The following is a 19,084-nucleotide window of genomic DNA, read 5'->3' as shown; positions in this document are numbered from 1 at the left end:
GATCCAGTAATTTAGGTCAGTATCGGACCGATACCGATACGTAATATCGGATCGGTCCATCTCTACTATATACATAAGGTGTGGTCCTGTTAACAAGGGTGTGAGTGTTTGCGTGTCATCTGGTAGGATACCTTGGCTTGCTTAGGCAGATGAGGTAACATCTGGAGGGCCCCACAGAAATCAATACAAGCCAGGACATTTGTGGACTGTCAACGGGTAGAAGGGATACTGATTATCCCTTAATGCTAGACCACGTTTTAGAATCAGAATCAGAATCAGAATGGGTTTTATTGCCAAATGTTGAGCAGGTTTACAACATTAGGAAATTGCTGCGGTGCTTAGTGCAAATATACTGTCATATAACGCTTAAATAGACATGAAAATAAAAATAAGAATAAGAATTAAAAGTGCTAAGTAGATAGATATATTCATGAGTGCAGTTGGTGAACAGTGCCAAACATGGAATGATGCAGTGAACACAGCGTAGGGTCATGTGTTAGTGGTGGCAACAGTCATACGGTTATTGTTCATGTGTCCAACAGCAGACGGGAAGAAACTGTTCTTGTGGCGAGAGGTTCTGGTGCGAATGGACCGGAGCCTCCTGCCTGAGGGGAGCAGGTCAAACAGACTGTGTCCAGGGTGAGAAGGGTCAGCTGAGATCCGAGCGGCACGCACCAGTGTCCTGGAGGTGTACAGGTCCTGCAGAGATGGGAATCTGCAGCCAATCACCTTCTCAGCAGAGCGCACAACACCCTGCAGTCTCTGTTTGTTCCTAATAGTGGCTCCAGCGTACCACACGGTGATGGAGGAGGTGAGGATGGACTCGATGATTGCAGTGTAGAATTGCATCATCGTCCGTGTTGGCAGGTTGAATTTCTTCAGCTGCCTCAGGAAGTACATCCTATGCCTAGTTTGATGATTGTCTGTATCTGTGATAGCAAGTACTTGGTAACCAGCTACAGAGTATCTGTACAGGTTTCGGCATGAAAATATCTTTCAAGTCAGTTCCTTTCGCACTTCTTCTTGTGGTACCCAATCTCGGATCACATTAAAAATGTGAATAATATGCATCACAAAACCAACCACAGTAACCTTGAACATAAAAAAACATGTTAAGAGTTCAGTTCCAGTTTAACGGGGATCATGGAAATGCCTTCAAATAGTTTGTTTTGCTTAGGCTGTGTGTATCAAGAATACACTTAATATAAAATCATATAAAAGAGAATAAAGAAACAGATTGGAGAAGCTACAAACTAAATGAATAAAGAAATACATTTCAAAGTCCTAAAACACTACTCTCTGATGTGACTTTTAGGTTAGAAAAGCTGCAGTCTTGTTACAGTTTATACAAATTTCTTCAATTCCTCATTGTGCTTATAACCAGGTGACAGAGAACCAGCGTAGCCTGTCTTTATCATGACTTTACCAAAGCTCGACTGTCACACTGAGCATATCTCAGGAGATGGGTGAAGATGAATAGCGGCGAGGTGAAAGCAGAGTGGCGTTGAGTAGAGCAGGAAAAGAGCAGAGTGGAACAGAAAGGCAGGAGCTAAGCCAACGACAGCGAACAACACATCCCAGATATAAAAGATGAGAGTGGGCCATAGATAGCTCAGCAAAGCTGCGGTTGCGAGCAGAAAACCTCATTTGTTAAAATGGGGTTCAGCCAGCAAGATGTCAAGAGACAGGATACCACATTATACAAAAAGTTACACAATGCCAGTTAAGCCACTTAGCACACGGCATGAGTGAAGCAGTGTTTATTCTCTGAGAATAACTCACCGAGGTTTACTGGCCAGACTTGCACACTTAGACAATCATTTGAACTTTGAATTGATCTTTTATCATTTGTGTATAGTGAGGGTATATGTGCTGGCATGGGTTAGGTTCATGGCATTTAACAGAATTTCCACACAGTATGATGAAAAGGTTCCAAAGTTAAATTTATCTTTCACCGATTAAATATAACACAGTAAAACATATCTGGAAAAATAAAACATTGAAGCTGACTAAAAATGTCCTGCAGCTCATTTAATATTTACTCTTGGTTCCCAACAATCACATGGCTATACTTAAATTATTATTATTATTTTTTTTTAATGTAACCGTAGACCTCCAAATCACGTAAGTGATCACACGTACCGGTAAGTCCTACCACAGTTCAACAGAAGTATTAACAGTTTTCATACCGTAATAATAGTAGTTATCAATTTTTTGAAAGAATAACTGTAAATACATAAATAAATAAAAGTGTTACACAATCAAAATAACAATCACATTTATATAAATTTACTGGGTTTGCTTTAGAGGACGGACAATTACCACACCTCTACTTTCATAAATGAATCTACTTTACAGATTAGAAGAAAGCAGAAATCTGATAGAAAAGTGTTACATTAAAGCTAATTCATTTTGCCTAAATTAAGTTTTTAAAATCCTTAATGCTGTAAGTAAAAAAAACAAACCAAAAAAAAAAAACCCTTACATGGGCATTTATAAAACATAACAAATGAAAAGTAGCTAATGCTAAATCAAGCCAGAGCTCAGAGCTAGCGACCAACCGGCAGCCTCGGTATCAGCAAACAAAACTATTATGAGGAAAATCATTTATTTATTTAGAGTGTAAAAAGAAAAAAAAAGGTAGACATATAAACATACTGGTAAATGATCTAACTTATTGCAATTTGGGGGAAAGTAAAGTTTAATAATATATTTTAATATGAAAATAACATTTTAAATTTAGGAAAAAGTTTATTTTTGTTTGTATATGCTGTCAGTTACAGGCAGGGGAAAAAAGGAAACTGGCCTACAAAATTGTAATCAGTGCATCTCTGTAAGTAGCTTTTAGAGTGAACAGCAACATATAGGTTTGGTATATTACTTTAGTTGTTTAATCTGAAAAGAAAATTAAATTTTAAAAAAAGCTTCATGAAGTTTGGTTGATCAGAAATAATTTCTCCGTCTGGAACCTGAAAGGTCCTTTTCCTCTCTGAAAACGTCAAAACTCAAACCGTTTACAGCACTGAGTTTGAGAAACAGTTAATTAAATGCATTTTTTACTATTGATTATTTGAACTTAGTTAAGCCTTTAAAGCATGTTTTCAAGCAAAACTGACTAAATGTTTCCTATTTGTGGATTTTCACTTCTGAAAATACTAAAAAGGCAAAATAATTAATTGACTAATCAATAATTAAGCTCACTGTGGCAGCTTTAGTACAGCTAAACATTTTCAAATGAAGCCCAGATATTATTGTTATATGTGAACTAAATCATAGTACTAGTATTTAGTAAAATACCAGCCATGTTTTTCACACTGCTGGGTGACACATCTGAGGCGGCACATTCCCTGTAGATGTTAGACTCGACTCTGAAAACAGCATCAGGGTACTGAAGTTGAGCAGAAAGGAAAAGTCTGCCTTTTTCATTCTCTTCGTTGTCTCGCTTATATGTCCTCCTCTTCTCTTTTTGTGTCTTATGGAGGTTTGACAGAAGTTTCTCTCATCCCTGCTGTCAGCAGTTGCCATGGTTGTATCAGTGCCTCTGAATTACATGCAATGATATTTCCATGGACACAGATCAGGAGGACACTGGGCTTTGAGATGTAGGAGGGAGGCAGCTTACCAATGTCAGCAGATCTCTGTGTTGGACTGAAGGAGACTGAGTGAATGGGATGTTAAACAGAGAGGAGTAGGAAACAGAAAAGGAGGGAGAGTGCTAACCAGGGACAGTTTTATGTTTTAGTACAAATTTAGCTTTTCAGTTCACCTAAGTTTAGTTTATGCAACAGCCACCTGAAGGTATGGTGGGGTCTCCACAATAATATGCACTTGGCAAAAGTGGAAAGGTAGAGCTCCCTTTTAACAGGTAGAAACCTTCAGCAGATCAGAGCTCAGGGAGCAGCAGCCATTTCTATGGTGCATTTAGCAGAATATCATCACAGCTGAGCACATGGTGGGGATGGATATTTCCAACTAAGATTACAAGCTTATATGTATATATATCACTCACACACACACACACACACACACACACACACACACACACACACACACACACACACACACACACACACACACATATACTTAAATGATACTGGCTCCTTAAATTTTACTGGCACCAGCCCTAAAAACCGTGATGAAAACCTTAAATGATAGGAAAAAATTAAATAATTGGAAATAAAAACAGCAGAAGAACACTTCTAGTTAAAAATAATCCACACATATGTCTGAAATGTAGCTCATAAAGGATTTATTTATGCAATTTGGTACATTCTAACATCAGAGATACCATTGCCTCATGGTGGCCTTGCTGGTGAATAACTGATTAAATATAAATTGCTATAATTCCTTAGCAGTTAAAACATTTTTTAAATCTCATAAATTAAAGCTGATTACTTAATACCAGATCAGTTGTGGTGGCATGGCGACATAGCTTTATTTTAAAGGGTCAGTAGACCTGTGTAGTTAGGTGAAGAGTACTTTAAAAAAAATGTAAATGATGTAATTAATAGGTAGTTTAGCAAAGCTCGTTTGAGTTTCAGCTCACAGCTTGGTGATTCAATTCTGGCAGCTGTTTCTTGATCTTATCACTGAGCAATGGTTCCCTCTGATTTAGCAGAATATTTTTAGCAAATGATCATTGATCTGTTTAAGATGCCAGCAGCGATGTGGTTCGATTTCTCGTCTACCAAATCCCGGTCTTATTTTCTCACAGTTTCCCAGTGAAGGGGAAAATCTTTGTCTCAACATAAAGGTACTCTCAAACGGCCGTCACATAAAGCTGACATTCCCATTCCTTTCTTTTAATCCATCTCCGTCACTGTCATTGTAACCTCGGTAATGCTCCTTTTCATAACTCATCTTTATTCACCCTGTTTGACAGCAGGGACTCAGCCTGAAGATAAAAAGCCCTCCTGCATTTTCTCCTTCTTGACCTCCTTTTGCTTCTTGAACGACAAATCACTGACAACTGCAGATGGTGCTAATGGTCACACCTGAAGGCAGAGTGTCCATAATACAATATGCAGAGGGCAGAATAACAAAGTGCGAAGCTGCATCTGACTGCAGCTCTTCTGTCAGATCTCCCACTGACTGTCCATCTGTGTGTGGCAGACTGACCACAGTCTGTGTACTTGAGGCCAGTATCACCTGATTCATTTTCAATATCATACTTTTGTGGTCAACTGATGATTATTGATGATATGTATATAATTTTTTAAATTTTTTTTAGAAGTTGCTGAAAACTTCCAGGATCCCAGGGTTGCTTGATTTATCTGTCAATGATTTCAAATGATTTACAAAATTAAGATTTACTATTTCATAACTACACAGAAAAAATATTGTAAAGAAAAGGTCCAACTACAAGCACCACAGTGGCCATAATGCAAGACAGACCCCACTCTTAAGAGCTGTTCTCAAATGCTTTTTACTTCTTAATTAGACATAGGTGTAAAAAACAAAACAAAATACAAATAATTTATATCCTTAGTTTTTCTATTTGTTAGGTGTGTAAAAATTGTCATCACAATTGCGTTTTGAGGCTTGGATGGTGTTTATTGAAACGTTAGTCTTGTGGACCACAGTCTACAAGGCTGCATGGCAACTGCTTTCAAAAAGGTCTGTTTTTATTGTAATACCTATACTGATTTCTTAAATCTTGTCTCCAGTGACGGAGCCCAGTGCCCATAAAATGATACTTATGCACAAAAAACTAAACATTTTCAAAGAATAAAAACTAAACTAAAAGAAGCAAACGTACTTACTGCAACTTACTGAAATTGAAATTTCAAAATAAAGAAATAAAAATAGAAATAAATAAGAAAATACAAAACCTTAATCATTATTTAACAGATGGGAAATATGGGTAATTGCTAATAATTAAACAGCTAATGTTAAGGGTGTACAACATTTATGATTGTTTAATACTGAAATACTTTTGTTGTTGAAATAGAGCTTTACTGACCTCAGAAATATTTTTATTTTTATTTTATGAAGCCCTGGGTTTCAGGCTTTAAGATGTTTTGCCAAGCTTGTTGTGCTGCTGTTCATGTGTTCAGCTGCTAGTGGTGGGAGGGGCTTGAAGCATGCCTGTCTGCAGGGGTGCTCTGTTTTTGTAGCTGTAACATGTTAGTTAGCAACAAGTTGCTGCCAGGTTAACTGCTTCCTTTTCCTCCTTTTACTGTGTATGCTAAGTTGGCTGATTGTATCCTGGTTGCAATGCTTTTAAATGGACATTTACAGGTAAAAAACAGTTGCGTACACAGGAGCCTGCCAGTTGTGCTACTTTTGCATGAAACCTTTTTTTGCTAGCAACCAAGCATATTTTAATCTGTCATCCAGTTCATTTTTTTAGCCAGTATGTAAACTTAAAAGGGTAAAAAGACAAAAAATATGAAGTGTTCTGTTATACCACACTCCCCTCAGCATTCATCCTGTCCCTAATATCTTCTCTGAATAATAATGTGTATAATAAATCAGACAGAACTCTCTCCAAGACCTCTCTCTATCATTTTTAACACTAAAATCTCTAGCAGGTGTCTAACCTTGAATTTTCCTTTAAGCGGAATAAAGTTAAAACAAAAACTCCAGAGGGTATAAAGAAGTCTAGTTTAACTTTATTTTTTGATGGTTTTAGCACTTTTTTTTCATTGATTAATTGATGTGTCCTAGTTCTGCTAAGTGTTGCGTTATCTCAGATGAGCTGTTCCTTTTAGGTTATCCCCACATTCTTTACTTCACAAAGGAAGGATGAAAATGTTGTGGGATTTAAGAATATTTAGATTTCAGTTAGAATAAAGAAAGACTTCCATTTTGTAGTGTAAAAATTTCTACAAGCGACCTGTTATTCCAGCAAAATGACATCCTCCTGGAACATTGTGGAAATAACCACATGCAAAAATGAGGAGCTGTAAGAGTGGTGCTTCACATCTGACATGTGGCCTTGTTGTTCTGGATGCTGTTTTTTGACTCAGGTGCTCCTCGCGCGCTGTGCTACACTCAAACAACAAGTTTCATCTTGACGGTTTTCTCATTTGTTCATCTGTCTGCTGAGTGTGTGGCACCGCTGCTGTGCGCTTATTAATAATACATCCTCAGTGTCTTTGTAGTGACAAGAGCCCTCAGACCGGTAATGTTGCGAAAGCAGACTAGCTCTGCTGTAACGCTCAAACTGATCAAGAGTTTACACAAAGCTTTTGCCTTCCAGAGAAAAACATCGTAGACATTGTGGACATGAAGGCAACTCTGTTGGTTTGTACAAGCTCTGCAGAGGCAGGAGCTGTGTTTGTGTGAAAAAAATACTAAAGTGAATGTGTCTGTGAGTTTTAGCTTTAACAGATAGTTTGGGGATTACACTGCTGCGGTCATAACGCCAAAACGTTTTGTTTCTGTGCATCGTTTTCTCACAGGGGATTCATTCACGCATTTCCGGTTTGCAGAAGAAAAAGAATGGGAGATGGACCAGCTTGATATCAGTCAGGTAAAATTATATCACCACCGCTCCTTTTTAAAATTGATTTATGGAGTTTTAAGTCTTTAAAATACACAGCAGTTACAGTTATAAAGAATATTCCGATTAAGATCATGTGCTTAATGTTGGACAAAAGTTCATCCATTTACTATGAAGACTTTGAATCTGATAGTGCTCTCACTCACCTAAACTCTGTAGATACAAACATTTGTTTGCAGTCTGTGTTCTCATTTGTTCTCCAGATGGCAGGGATTGTTTTGGACCTCCCAGCTCTTACCCAGATTCTTCAAGAAGTGCCTTTGCATCAGAAACTCGACCTGGAGCCCGAGTTGATTCAGGCAAGTGTTAGCTGATGCCCAGCACACTGTGGTTGGGTGTTGTTCAGGAGAAAATGCAAATTACGCAAGAAGGAAACACAGTTGCTTAGGTAAACTTTAACCACAAATGTTTATATGGAGGAATTAGGTTTTCTGTGTTCTGTGAACAAAAGATTTTATTTGCAAATCATTGCATTCATGTATTACATTTTACACAGCATCCCAACTTTTTGGGATTTAGGGTTGCAAGGAGGCATGTCAGGTTAAATTAAGTATATATAAAAATAAAACAATAGACTGACCTTTTTGTATTTATTGATACATGTCTGGTTATTGTCACCCAGTAGATTAATACACTGTGTTGATTACCTTCTGAGAAAAAAGAAAATATGGCTTCTGTATCTTTGTGTTTTTCTCAGAGACATTCATGACAAGAGCTGTTTTTTTTTTTTTTTACTTTACCTGATGTTTCAGGTCTCAGCACCAGTAGAGCTGCCCAGTATGACTCTAGCACCTAAACAGGAAGTGCCAAAAATGTCCAAATTCACACCTCCATCCACAGCTTCAAAAAGCCTCAGCATCAGCCAGAAAGTCCCCGTGGATGCAAACCCAGTGGGGGGCTCAGGCTCACAGCTTTCTTCCTCGGCTGCTGCTACTGAGACTCTGGTGGATGATGCTGATGAAGAGCTGGACAACCTGCTCAACTTACAGAAACCAGTGTCAGGTGATGTAGGAAACGAGCCTGTCAGTGGTGCAGAAATGGAGAGCGCTGTTAAAGAGAAGGGCAAGTATATTTAATGATAGTCTGTCCCTGCACGTTGAGCGATGTGGGATAGCCTGGGGGAAATGTAGAAGATTAATGTCGCTCTCGTCTTGTCTTGTCTGTGTGGAGAATAGTAAGCTTCAGTTAGCTTAGTGTAAAGAAAGAAATTCATTAATAATATTATACTGTATATTTACTTTGTCATGCACAACATATATCTTTTTGACAGTTGTGTGAGATCATAATCTTTTAACTGGAAAGAGTAAACAAAACATGGCATGCTAGCAGTTTAACCTTAAAAGTGGCCATTGTGAAACTTTGGGACCTAAAGATTCGATAGCTATAGATCTTAATAGAGTTATTATTTTTTATTATTTTGGATTGACTAGTTTTTGTTTGTATTTCATTTGATATTTTGTTTTTTTTAATTCAGTTTAGTTTCAGCTAATTTGCAGAGTGGATTTTTTTGTTTTTTTTATTGTTGAAATTGTTTGGTTTTAGTTTAGATTATTGGGCTCATTTTAGCGTTTTTAGTTATTATTGTATGACGGTCATGTGTCGTAGGCAACATTTGGAAAAATCAGTACAGGTATTACAAGAAAAACTGCTTTTTGAAAGCATTTGACTCACCGACATCCAGAGTCTCAATAAACAGCCATCAATGGCTCATTAGGCAAGATGTAATAAAATTGTACCCAACTAAAAAAAATACTAACACTAAGGATCTTTCCTACATATTTTTATTTTAATTAGTTTTTACCCCTCAGTCGTAAAAACCTGATCGCTTATTATCTTTACCCTGCCAGGCGGTCAGGCAACGTGGACCTAAGCATGTAAATACATTTATTTTTTTTAAGTATTTCTTAAAAAAAAAATAAAAAAACCTACAATTTTAGGATTTTTCTTTTCCCCCGACACACGTGGTGTTAGATTAACTACTAGAGAGATAAGATAAGCTACCAAGGATGTTAACTTCCACCTTTTGTGCTGACAAGTTACTTTGGGCAATGTTTAAAGCCTAATGTTAACGCAAAAAAAATTGAAGACTAAGCAGGTTGTTCTTTACATATTGATAAATATCCAGCTATTTGCAGTAATAGCTGGATATTTATTAAGCAGCAAATTAAGACATTTTCTTGAAAGCAAATTTTTCAGTTGCACTGAACACTTACCGGCTCATAACTCTGAAACAGAGATTCATACCACAGAAGTATAAATTAGTAACATTATTATATTTAAAATACTGAGTTTTAGAGACGCTGGATGGTTGTTGATTTTTTGCTTTGCATGATTGCAATATTCACATGTGGTGTAATCAAAGCACAGATAATAAAGTTAAAATTACTTAGCAGAAGGCAAGTTTAGAGGAAAGACTAAAAATATGTCTCCCATCATGTTATTAACCTGCAGAATGTGAAGAAGTGAAAGACGTGACAGCAAAGCCAATAGAAGAGAAGATGATGGAGGTGGTGAAGGACAAAGACATCGTACCTCCACAGCCTGCGCCCAGCAAACAGGAAATGACTGAGGAAGACCTGGAGGACTGGCTCGACAGCATGATCTCCTGACCCTCAGGGAACTTGGTCATGGCAGTTCAATCGCTTCAACTTCCATCCTTTGAAAAATTACGTCCACCTGGAAGTTTATGATGCTAAAGTTTGATGCTTCCTCGTTTCACACGGACCTGCCCCTCCCCCCGTGCTGTAAGAGAGGCAATATGTTTTGTTTTGGAGGTGTAAAGGTTGGGACAGTACATCTCGAACATTTGTGAGTGTATGTCAAAACGTTCCTGGAGCACACCCTGTTTCAGAGAGAATTCTCTGTTCCCTGTGAAAGTTTTGACTCTGGAGTGTTTTGCTTCAGAGGATTGGTGACAGACGGGTAGTGAAAGAGGTCACAGACGACACGTTTGGTTCACTGCGTCACTTACTTTATTCATTTTCTTCCCCTCATCAAAAAAGAAGTGCAGTTTACCAAAGCTACTACATACATATAAATGGCCAGACAAGAGCGGGTAACCAGTTTGTCGTTAATAAATTCTCAACCCAAGTTTTGCTGTTTAATTGTCCGTTTGTTGTGGGGTTCCTCTACTGTAGAAACAAGTGCAGGTGGGCAGGACACCACAGTTCAGGAACAAAACCAAACTAAGCAACATTTACACAAGGATCATCTAGATATTATACAACAAATATTTCTTTTTCTTTCTTTTTTTTTTAAATGTAAAAGCCCAAAACTAGCTTTACCTAAATTTGCTTATAGCTAATCCAGAACAGAGCACTGCTTGTGTTAGGAGGGGCAAAAATGATATTTTTTCTCTTTTGCATAGTTTTTTTTTTTTCATAAGGCACATCGGCACTTGATAAACACCTAAAGTGAGAGTTGTCTCTGGTCCTGGAAGAACCATCTTCATGTCATCAGACAGGTTTGAACCAGCTTTGAAAGGCAAATCAGGTCTCACTCTTTGGATGTTAACTAGATCATTACTAGCAGCACACATCCATTCACTTGTGGTTTGGGTAGGAAGTGACCGTAACATCCTGGCGCTAATCTAGAAATTGTGCATATTCCGACATTCAGTTGTCATGCTGTAACCCTTCACAATTATCAGATGTCTACAAACAACAAATTGTGCAGCAGGTTGGGGTTAAGCATGTGAAAAAAGGCAATGTGAATCAGAATTAAAAGAATTATTTGCATAAAAGAGGCGTAGTGGCAGGAGACTATTTCAGTAACAACGAAGAACACGCAAACCCGAAATGTCCAATCGTCAGTTGTAAATTTTAGAGTCGTTATGTTTTGCGTTTGTGTCAGAATTCAGATTTTTTTTTCCTCTTTACATTTTTCGACACTATGACGGTGTGTGTTCTGGTAACAGGGTGAAGTCAAGTTCAATGTCTTTTTTCCAGGTAGAAGCAAAGTGGAGATTGGGGTTCAGAGCAGCAGACGAGGCGACCCGCTCTAACCCAGCTGGTCCTCATATTGTTTACGGAAGCAGTCTCCAGTGGGGAAGAAGTCCCAGCATCTCTCCTGGTACATCTTCCACACGTATGACTCCTGAAAAGGGAAGGGAATGATTTAAAGGGTCCACGGCTGCACATAGTTTTGGTTATACTCATTCACAGATCTTTTTGTACTGTTCGGTCTTGCTGACCTCTGTCCTCAGAAAACTGTTAGGGCCAGGTTTACCTACAATCTGCGTCATCACAAAAACCTCCTTTGGCTTTAAGAAGCTACTGTCGTGCTTTTACTAAAGAGGCGCAGAGTCACCTTTGCAAGTCAAAGATGTGGACACAGGTGTTTCTGTGGCTTGCGTTATTGCATGCATGCATGCCAACGTAGAAAAAAGCACATCTTATTTTGAAGTTGATGTGGTTGTGATAGTTGCCGCAAGGACTGTTCATTTATTTGAAATGAGAATGGGAGAGTGGGAGAGACTGGGTGCGTATCTTGCACAGGTGGATGCCTCAGAGCTCGGAGTGCAGTGCCAGAATTTCTCCTGGAACTCTGGGTCCCACATGAAATGGATTAACTAATAATCCCAATACAAGACACATAGATGCATCTTGTTTTAGAGGGAGTGGAGCAGTTTTCAGTGCTTTAAGCTTGGTCACGTTTCTACATAGAGATCAATATATTATACAGACATCTGTTTGTCTTTTATCAACAGTGTACACTTTTATTTAGACTCCTATATACTCCTACACACCATATTGAAGTATTAATATATTAAAGTGTGTTAGTTTGTTTGATTAATGTCTAAATGTTACGATACGTAATATTGACTATAGTAATTATCTACAGTGTCACACCGCATGCAGAAAATAAAAGCGATGTGCATTAAGCCACATGAACACATATCTAATTTGCCAATCACACAGCAATGACTCAGCAGACAGGGTCAAGACAATTTCTGCTGCAATATTTCGATACTGGTCAGAATTTAGCGTAAACAATGTGAAAGTATCCACCCTGTCTCATATCAGTGGGTCAACCCGATGTTGATGGCTTAATAGTGTGGGAGATATTTTGTTAACACACTTTGGGCCCCTTAAACCAACTAATTTGACCACCACAGCATGCCAGAGTATTAGTGTTAACCATGTCTGCCCCCCCCAATGTGTCACTGACCACAGTGTACTCGTCTTCTAATGGCTGCTATCTAACAGCACATCATGCCATGTCTCAACGTCATTTTGAGCTGATTTCTTGAATGTAACAGTGAGTCTAATGTACTGAAATGACCTCTAATGTTATCAGGTCTCAATCTAATCCGGAACTGAGAATTTGAGATTCATATCACGGGCGTGTAGCTGATGCCATCAAGTCAATATGGAACAAAATCTGTTGGCAAAGGAGGGTCCACCTTGGTACTATCAATGTGTACCTAATAAATAGTCTGTGTTCATTGTTATAACAGCAGATCGGCCGTTACGCAGATTACATTTTTATACAGTAGAACAGGATCATGACGCAGCCCTCCTCTTGATGAATCCTGTGCGCCACCTGAGTCTCAGACCTCAGGACCAAATGCAGGCGGCAGTAATTTCTGGCAGAAGATTTCTCCCTTATATGAAAGACGTTCAGTTTGTCTTATTTCTTTCTTTCTTTTTTTTAAGAGAGGAACGCGTGTCTGTGTTTATGCAGTACTTTTGTTAGCACATTAGTCACTCGCTCCTGCTCCCTCATCAGGTCTGTCTGTTCTTGGCCCATGAATAGACTGACTGCATTCTTGTTTATAAATCGGTGGCTTGTAAGCAGATTAGCCTCAGAACTTTTCCTTCCCATCATTACGTTTTTGCAATTGCACTATCATGGTAATAAGCCTTGCATAGTAAATCTGGCCCTTTGTGTCACAAATTTCAGATGGTCTGACTGCAAACGATAGAACACTTGTTTAGTTGCATTAATACTATGATGATATATGATGTTGTGAAATGGTTTCATCCCATCTGCAGTGACTATATATCCCGTCAGTAGACAGATTAAGGATGTAGCTCAACGGCATGTCAGTGATTACACTGTTTTTGTGACTTATTCACTCCTAGTAGCTGAATGCGGTCCTTTGCAGCTTAAAGGAATAACAACTGCAAGCTTTCTATTTCTTTGCTAAATTTGTATCTTAAGAAAAAGTACACGAACATCAAACAGAAAACCAAGTTGAATCTCAGGTGCACAACAATAACAACTTAATATCAGAAGTCAAAGGAAGCCCACGCATTGCTTCTTTCTCCAGCAAAGCTGTACCTTGTGCAACATTTCAACCCACTTGATATGTTGCATAAGTAAACCTACTGAAGTTAGAGTCTGTTACATTCCAGTTTTTCCTTTTGTTCTTTTGAGATTGGTCACAGACGGCAGATTATGCATATCGTGTTTAAAATGACCAAATACTACAGACTGGTGTTCGCTCACATACCTGACCCGTATGCTCAGTCTCATCCTTGTTAATCAGATACATCAGGAAGAACCTGCAGACAGGAGGCACAAGTGTTAAAGGGGGAAAACTTCAGTCACATTACGTTTGGTCATATTTCTGTACTTACAGGTAGTTGGCTAGGTTGTGTTCTTGTAAGGTGTGAGTTTCAAAGCCATGAGGCGTCCGGTCAAAGTAATCATTCCCAATTCCACAGATGAAACATTTGGTCTGGAAGACAAATGAGTGGGGATTGAAAATTAGTGATGACTGTCATCATCCTATTTGAACCTGCCAAGTAGATTTCTGCTAATCAGTTTTTTTCTTGTGAAAAATGTTAAAAGAACAATAATTTGAATTATTGAAAGCTAAAATGGAAACAAATGCAAATAGATGCAAAACAAGAAAAAAGTTTGCCATACATTCTGGTCAGGTCACCTTATCAACATTTAGAAACAACAAGTATTGACCAAAGTGTCGTACAACTGAGAGAATTAAACAATTGGAGCAATAAAACATTATATTACAGACAAATAGGAGAAAAATGCCTAAATTAATTATTGCCTGCAGTTATTTGTAATATTTATTCTCAGTTAATTTATCAGCACATTTATTTATTTGTGCCAGTTTTGTTCCTCTGCACAGTGTGGCTCACAGGAATAGACAAACTAATGAAGAAAACACTCAAAAACAATTCGAGTTGGATTGACTGACTACAGGATTATTACATCACCAGCAGTGTAGTGACCACAGACTGTTTAAAGTCAATGATATTTGTCAACTTCACGCAACGATGGGTGAAATAATCACCGGTGATTAAAAGTCAAGTTAAACTTTTCTCTATTTTTAGACAAACAATTGAACCACCAATGAGAACACAGGATTCCGGTCATTAAAGTTATGATGGGGTTGTAAAAGCATTAGAGGACAAACAGGTATCAAAGGTTTGTTTGCAAAAACCATCAGCTAAAGAGCGATGGAGGCAAATAAATTGCTTCCTGTGTTCATGCTCCTTAACTCACATCTTTATGTGAAGGGAAGGAAGGGAATACTGTCACTTGCTGAAGCAACAATATAGCTGGCAACAGACAGCTTGGTTAGAGCAGAGTCTTACCTCCATGTCTTCTTTCACCTGCTCCTGTTGGTCTCTCAGCTCACCAAAGGCATCAATGATTAAACCTGAAGAAAGGTGCAATTCTCTGTTAGAGGAGCATGAGAAGAAAACAAAGACCTGTGTGGTTTTTAACTTAAACGCAGATAATGAGAAATAGTTTCACGTACCCTGGATGATGGCCAGCAGGATGACAATGACAAAGAAGAAGAAGGTGATGTCGAACAGGATGCGGTAGAGCTCGTATGGGTCTCCAGCTGGGTCCTCTAACTCATCTCCAATACCTCCTCCAGCTCTCACACCCACGTACATGTGGAACATATAGCACTACAGAGGGGCGGAAACAGGCATTAAAGGGAGCTACACCTCATTCAGTGTTGGCTGGGAAGTATGAAAGTGGAAACTTCTCTTTTTTCATTCTATATTTCAAACTACAAAACATGGCTGAAGACTGAGTGTCACTGGAGCTGTAGCTGGAGGTTCTGAGCCATCTATTAGAGTAAGATTAAAAAAAAAAGGAGTCATCAAGGTCTACGTTTTACAAAAGATTATGAAAAATCGTTTGTAAGCTGTTACTGTACTTCCAGTATAAAGACTCTATTTAGAGGCTTCATTTGTAGAAACATTAACTAGGAAATAATTTATAAAAGATAAGAAAATGCTGTCCAATAGACACCTTCTACCTCTGGACCCTGAACAAGGCTAAGAGGCAAACATGTTCAAGTCAACCATTCAAACTAAAAGCCCCATGTTTTTTTCTTTCAGCTCAAAATGCGTCCTTGCTGAGGAATGAAGTCTTTCATTTTCACCACAAAAGAAAGGTATTTTTCAATTTTCAGCCACTTTCACATGAATAGGCACCGGAGGTGGTCAGACATACTGTCATCATATCGTCGCACTTCATGTCGGGCTCGTCTTCATCCTCGCTCTTATTGTAAAACTTCCTGAAGAAGTTGAAGGCCACCACGGTGTAGAGATAGACGACCACAGCCAGCAAACCCACAGTCAGCACGAGCTGAAAGGAGAGGAGACTCATTTTAATTGGATACATTTTATCTGAAATTCTTTTAATCTCAGTGACGATTAGAGGCAACAATAGAGGAGACAGACTCGTCTCAGAGGCACAATTGGGGCCTTCCTTTTTGTTTGACTGTAAATTTTGAGAGTAATTTTTGCAGTTTCTGTCAGACTGTAGAAAAGTGTCAATGCTACTGTGGGGGTTTTTTTTTCTTCAAATAAAGTTCTGCACTAAAGTACTTTCTTAGCTTTCATCAGTATTCAGACTTTCAAGACCTTCAGAAGTGCAAGACCCAAGGTTTGTGCCATCACACATCATCTTTCCCCGTTGATGCTTTGCATATGTATACCATCTGTTTTATAAACTGTCATTCAGTCCAACTGTCGAAACTGTTGAAAAGAAGCAAACTTTAACTCCAGTCTGACATATTTCATAGTGTTAATAGGGTCGTGCCCTGTCTTCTTACATTAGACAAAGATGAAGCCCTAACAAGCCTTGGCAACTAAATGCCTGAGCTGATGAGCCGACAGAATCAGACCATCATGTTCTGCAGAAGGCTTCGTTGAACATCAAGTAAAGAGACAAACAGCAACAATAAAAAACCAAAAAAAAACCCCAAAACATTATACTGTCATCCATCTCTTTGCTCATTTAGCAGTTAGTTTTTAGGCACCTCCTGACAGCTTTTGGAGTCAGTAGGAATGGCCTATTCCTGAAAAATCTGCATGAATGTTCCAACAACCTCAAAATAAAAGCAAAATCTTGTGTCCTTAACTGTTTTATGTCTTTTTATTTATTTCTCGTGACTGTTTATCTAATATTCCATGGAGCAGATTTCTGAGCCATTCCTTGTTTGTATTATTTTCATGATCTGATTATATTTATATTCAGTATGAGTCACGATGCTAGTTCTTTCGTCTCTGTTATGTATCATAGACTCAGACAAAGATTGTTTGCTGAAACAAATACATTTTATACAGTTTTGAAACTTTTTAAAGATGAGCCAAAAATGCACCAGGAATCATTTCTTTCATTGTTTGAGTTCAAGCGAGTAGAACGCTTGTATTGTGCGATTGTTGCTTTTCCTTGAACTCTGGCTCCCTCTGCTGGTAAAACTACTTGCCTGCTTGCCATTGTGAGTAACAGATGACAGGATGGTGCGAAGGGTCTTGAATCCCATGGCGATGTCCAGCAGATGAGCAGCAAAGAAGAAGTTGTTGAAGTGTCCAAAAATAGACATGGTGGTGTACCAAATGAGATACAGGAAAGACTGGAGGAGGAAAAGGTAAATATTTTTTTATGAGGCTCTTTTTGAACATCACACTGATGGTAGATTTTATGTGGACTTAAACTTACATTGTCAGTCAAGACCACGCCCAGTTTCCAGATGTGGTACTTTGTATCAATGGAGCTCAGCCTGTTGATGACAAAGTGAAAGGCGTTTGTGTTTACATATATATTTAAACTCATCAACAAAAACTGAGTTTGTACTTGGTCAAGTCATGTTAATAGAGATAGATACGAGTAGGTACAGTTTTGTAGTTTCTGTGGCAGTTCTTGCCAACGACCAGGTGCATCTCTTCAAAATTGTTCATCTCTAGTCAAGGAGAGTCTTAAAAACCCTCCTTGACTGTACTCTATTACAACATTGGAGTCACGTAATGTAATATATAAATGTGTTTACTGCATGCGCATCTCTGAAGGAGGAATAAGAAAACGGGAGGTGTGTTCTCACCAGGATACCAGGGACGCTTCTTTCTCAACAGTTTCCACTGTGGGGTCAAAGTCCAAAGCGCTCTTATCTAGGCCTAAAAGCTCAGCAATGCGTTCTGCTCCATAGAGATCACCATATTTGTTAATAACCTGCACATATAGAGGAGCACAGGAGAGAACAGGTTCATTAGTTAACTTTAACTAGCAATGAAAAAAAACAAAAACTGAATGGCATGCAACTAACTGTGTAGTATCTAATGTAATGCACAACTGCCACCAGAGGGTGGCGTTAATGTATCTATAAGCTGTTCGCCAACCACCATTGGAGGCTCTTCCTACACCTCCAGCTCCATATTTTATTCTTAAGCTGTTTCGAGGGCAGCTTTGCATGTTTCACAGTTCAAAACTATCTTTATTTATCTTATTTAAAAGTCAACACATACATAGTCATCTGACAGTGGGTGGGATGGGGAACAATCTTGGAATAACAGGCGAATAGCTCCCAACAAATCATGAACTGTATTTTTGCTTAAAGTGGCTTTCTATTACTCCAAGCTGTGGGTAAGAAAGTCTAAAGTGTTTGAGAGTTTGTCTAGTATTTCAGTTTAGAGAAAGTGACACTAGTCACCCTTAAAACACAAGTACCCTCGGGGGATTTTGTAATTTAGAAAAACAAATATGTGTTTTTTCCATATTCAGTGTGAGCTACACCGACATTAGTCTAATCGCGCTAAAGGGTCAAGCTTAGAATATAATACAGCCTGCAAACCAGCTTCCCTGACATCGAAGATTAAGCCTAGTCCCAAACTAAGAAGAAAATAAAAAAAATCATTCAAAACTAGCATGAAAAGGTTTTCAATTTAAGAATAGGTTTAATCCCACATTAATCCAGGAAAATGGTCATCTCATTCCTCCACACTCACCTTGCGCTTGATAAATTTGTCCCAGTAGTTGTTTGGGAAGGATCTGTAATGGAAAGTGAACAACAGAGACTCAGTTCACCTGTTGTTATATTGTCTAATATTTAACCCTAATATCAGATATTTAATGATCAGACAATTAACAAATGGAGACATAAATGAGAATCAGAAATCCATCTGGAATTGGTTTATTTATCAATCAATCTGGGCTCAATCTCCGGCTCATCCAGTCCATGTGTTAAAGCATCCTCGGGCAAAATACTGAAAACCAAGTCGCACCCAATGCGTTTATCGGAGTGGGAAAATTTAGTGCTTGGGATAGATAAAAGCCTGGTATGAATATTTATGTGACTGGGTGAAG

At 38.5% G+C, this 19,084-nt stretch overlaps 2 protein-coding genes across 7 annotated transcripts in view; one reads left to right on the top strand and one right to left on the bottom strand.

Annotated features, from left to right (window-relative positions):
• The window catches only part of aven (apoptosis, caspase activation inhibitor), a 40,605-nt gene extending 30,008 nt beyond the window's left edge, over positions 1 to 10,597 (top strand). Inside the window, exons 3-6 of one of the 2 annotated variants that reach the window (XM_005737293.2) lie at positions 7,407 to 7,477; positions 7,711 to 7,806; positions 8,260 to 8,509; positions 9,959 to 10,597. In XM_005737293.2, coding sequence (XP_005737350.1) covers positions 7,407 to 7,477; positions 7,711 to 7,806; positions 8,260 to 8,509; positions 9,959 to 10,116 — 575 coding nt within the window. In that variant the 3' untranslated portion in view covers positions 10,117 to 10,597. Of the gene's footprint in view, positions 1 to 7,406; positions 7,478 to 7,710; positions 7,807 to 8,259; positions 8,570 to 9,958 lie in introns of both variants that reach the window. The other variant, XM_013911892.1, reaches the window with a different exon arrangement.
• Positions 10,457 to 19,084, bottom strand: part of ryr3 (ryanodine receptor 3) — a 110,954-nt gene continuing 102,326 nt past the window's right edge. For all 5 annotated transcript variants that reach the window (XM_013911887.1, XM_013911888.1, XM_013911889.1 and 2 more), the window contains 10 exons: positions 18,727 to 18,769; positions 17,826 to 17,953; positions 17,447 to 17,507; positions 17,214 to 17,360; positions 15,953 to 16,087; positions 15,243 to 15,399; positions 15,076 to 15,140; positions 14,092 to 14,192; positions 13,965 to 14,016; positions 10,457 to 11,602 (listed from right to left, as the gene is read on the bottom strand). In XM_013911887.1, coding sequence (XP_013767341.1) covers positions 11,507 to 11,602; positions 13,965 to 14,016; positions 14,092 to 14,192; positions 15,076 to 15,140; positions 15,243 to 15,399; positions 15,953 to 16,087; positions 17,214 to 17,360; positions 17,447 to 17,507; positions 17,826 to 17,953; positions 18,727 to 18,769 — 985 coding nt within the window. In that variant the 3' untranslated portion in view covers positions 10,457 to 11,506. The remainder of the gene's footprint in view (positions 11,603 to 13,964; positions 14,017 to 14,091; positions 14,193 to 15,075; positions 15,141 to 15,242; positions 15,400 to 15,952; positions 16,088 to 17,213; positions 17,361 to 17,446; positions 17,508 to 17,825; positions 17,954 to 18,726; positions 18,770 to 19,084) is intronic.

The sequence above is a fragment of the Pundamilia nyererei genome, unplaced genomic scaffold (assembly GCF_000239375.1).
Source record: "Pundamilia nyererei isolate P.nyererei 1_Seehausen unplaced genomic scaffold, PunNye1.0 scaffold00074, whole genome shotgun sequence".
Lineage (NCBI taxonomy): Eukaryota > Metazoa > Chordata > Actinopteri > Cichliformes > Cichlidae > Pundamilia > Pundamilia nyererei.
The sequence above is the reverse complement of the archived record's forward strand: the minus strand, read 5'-3'. Positions and strand labels throughout refer to the sequence as shown.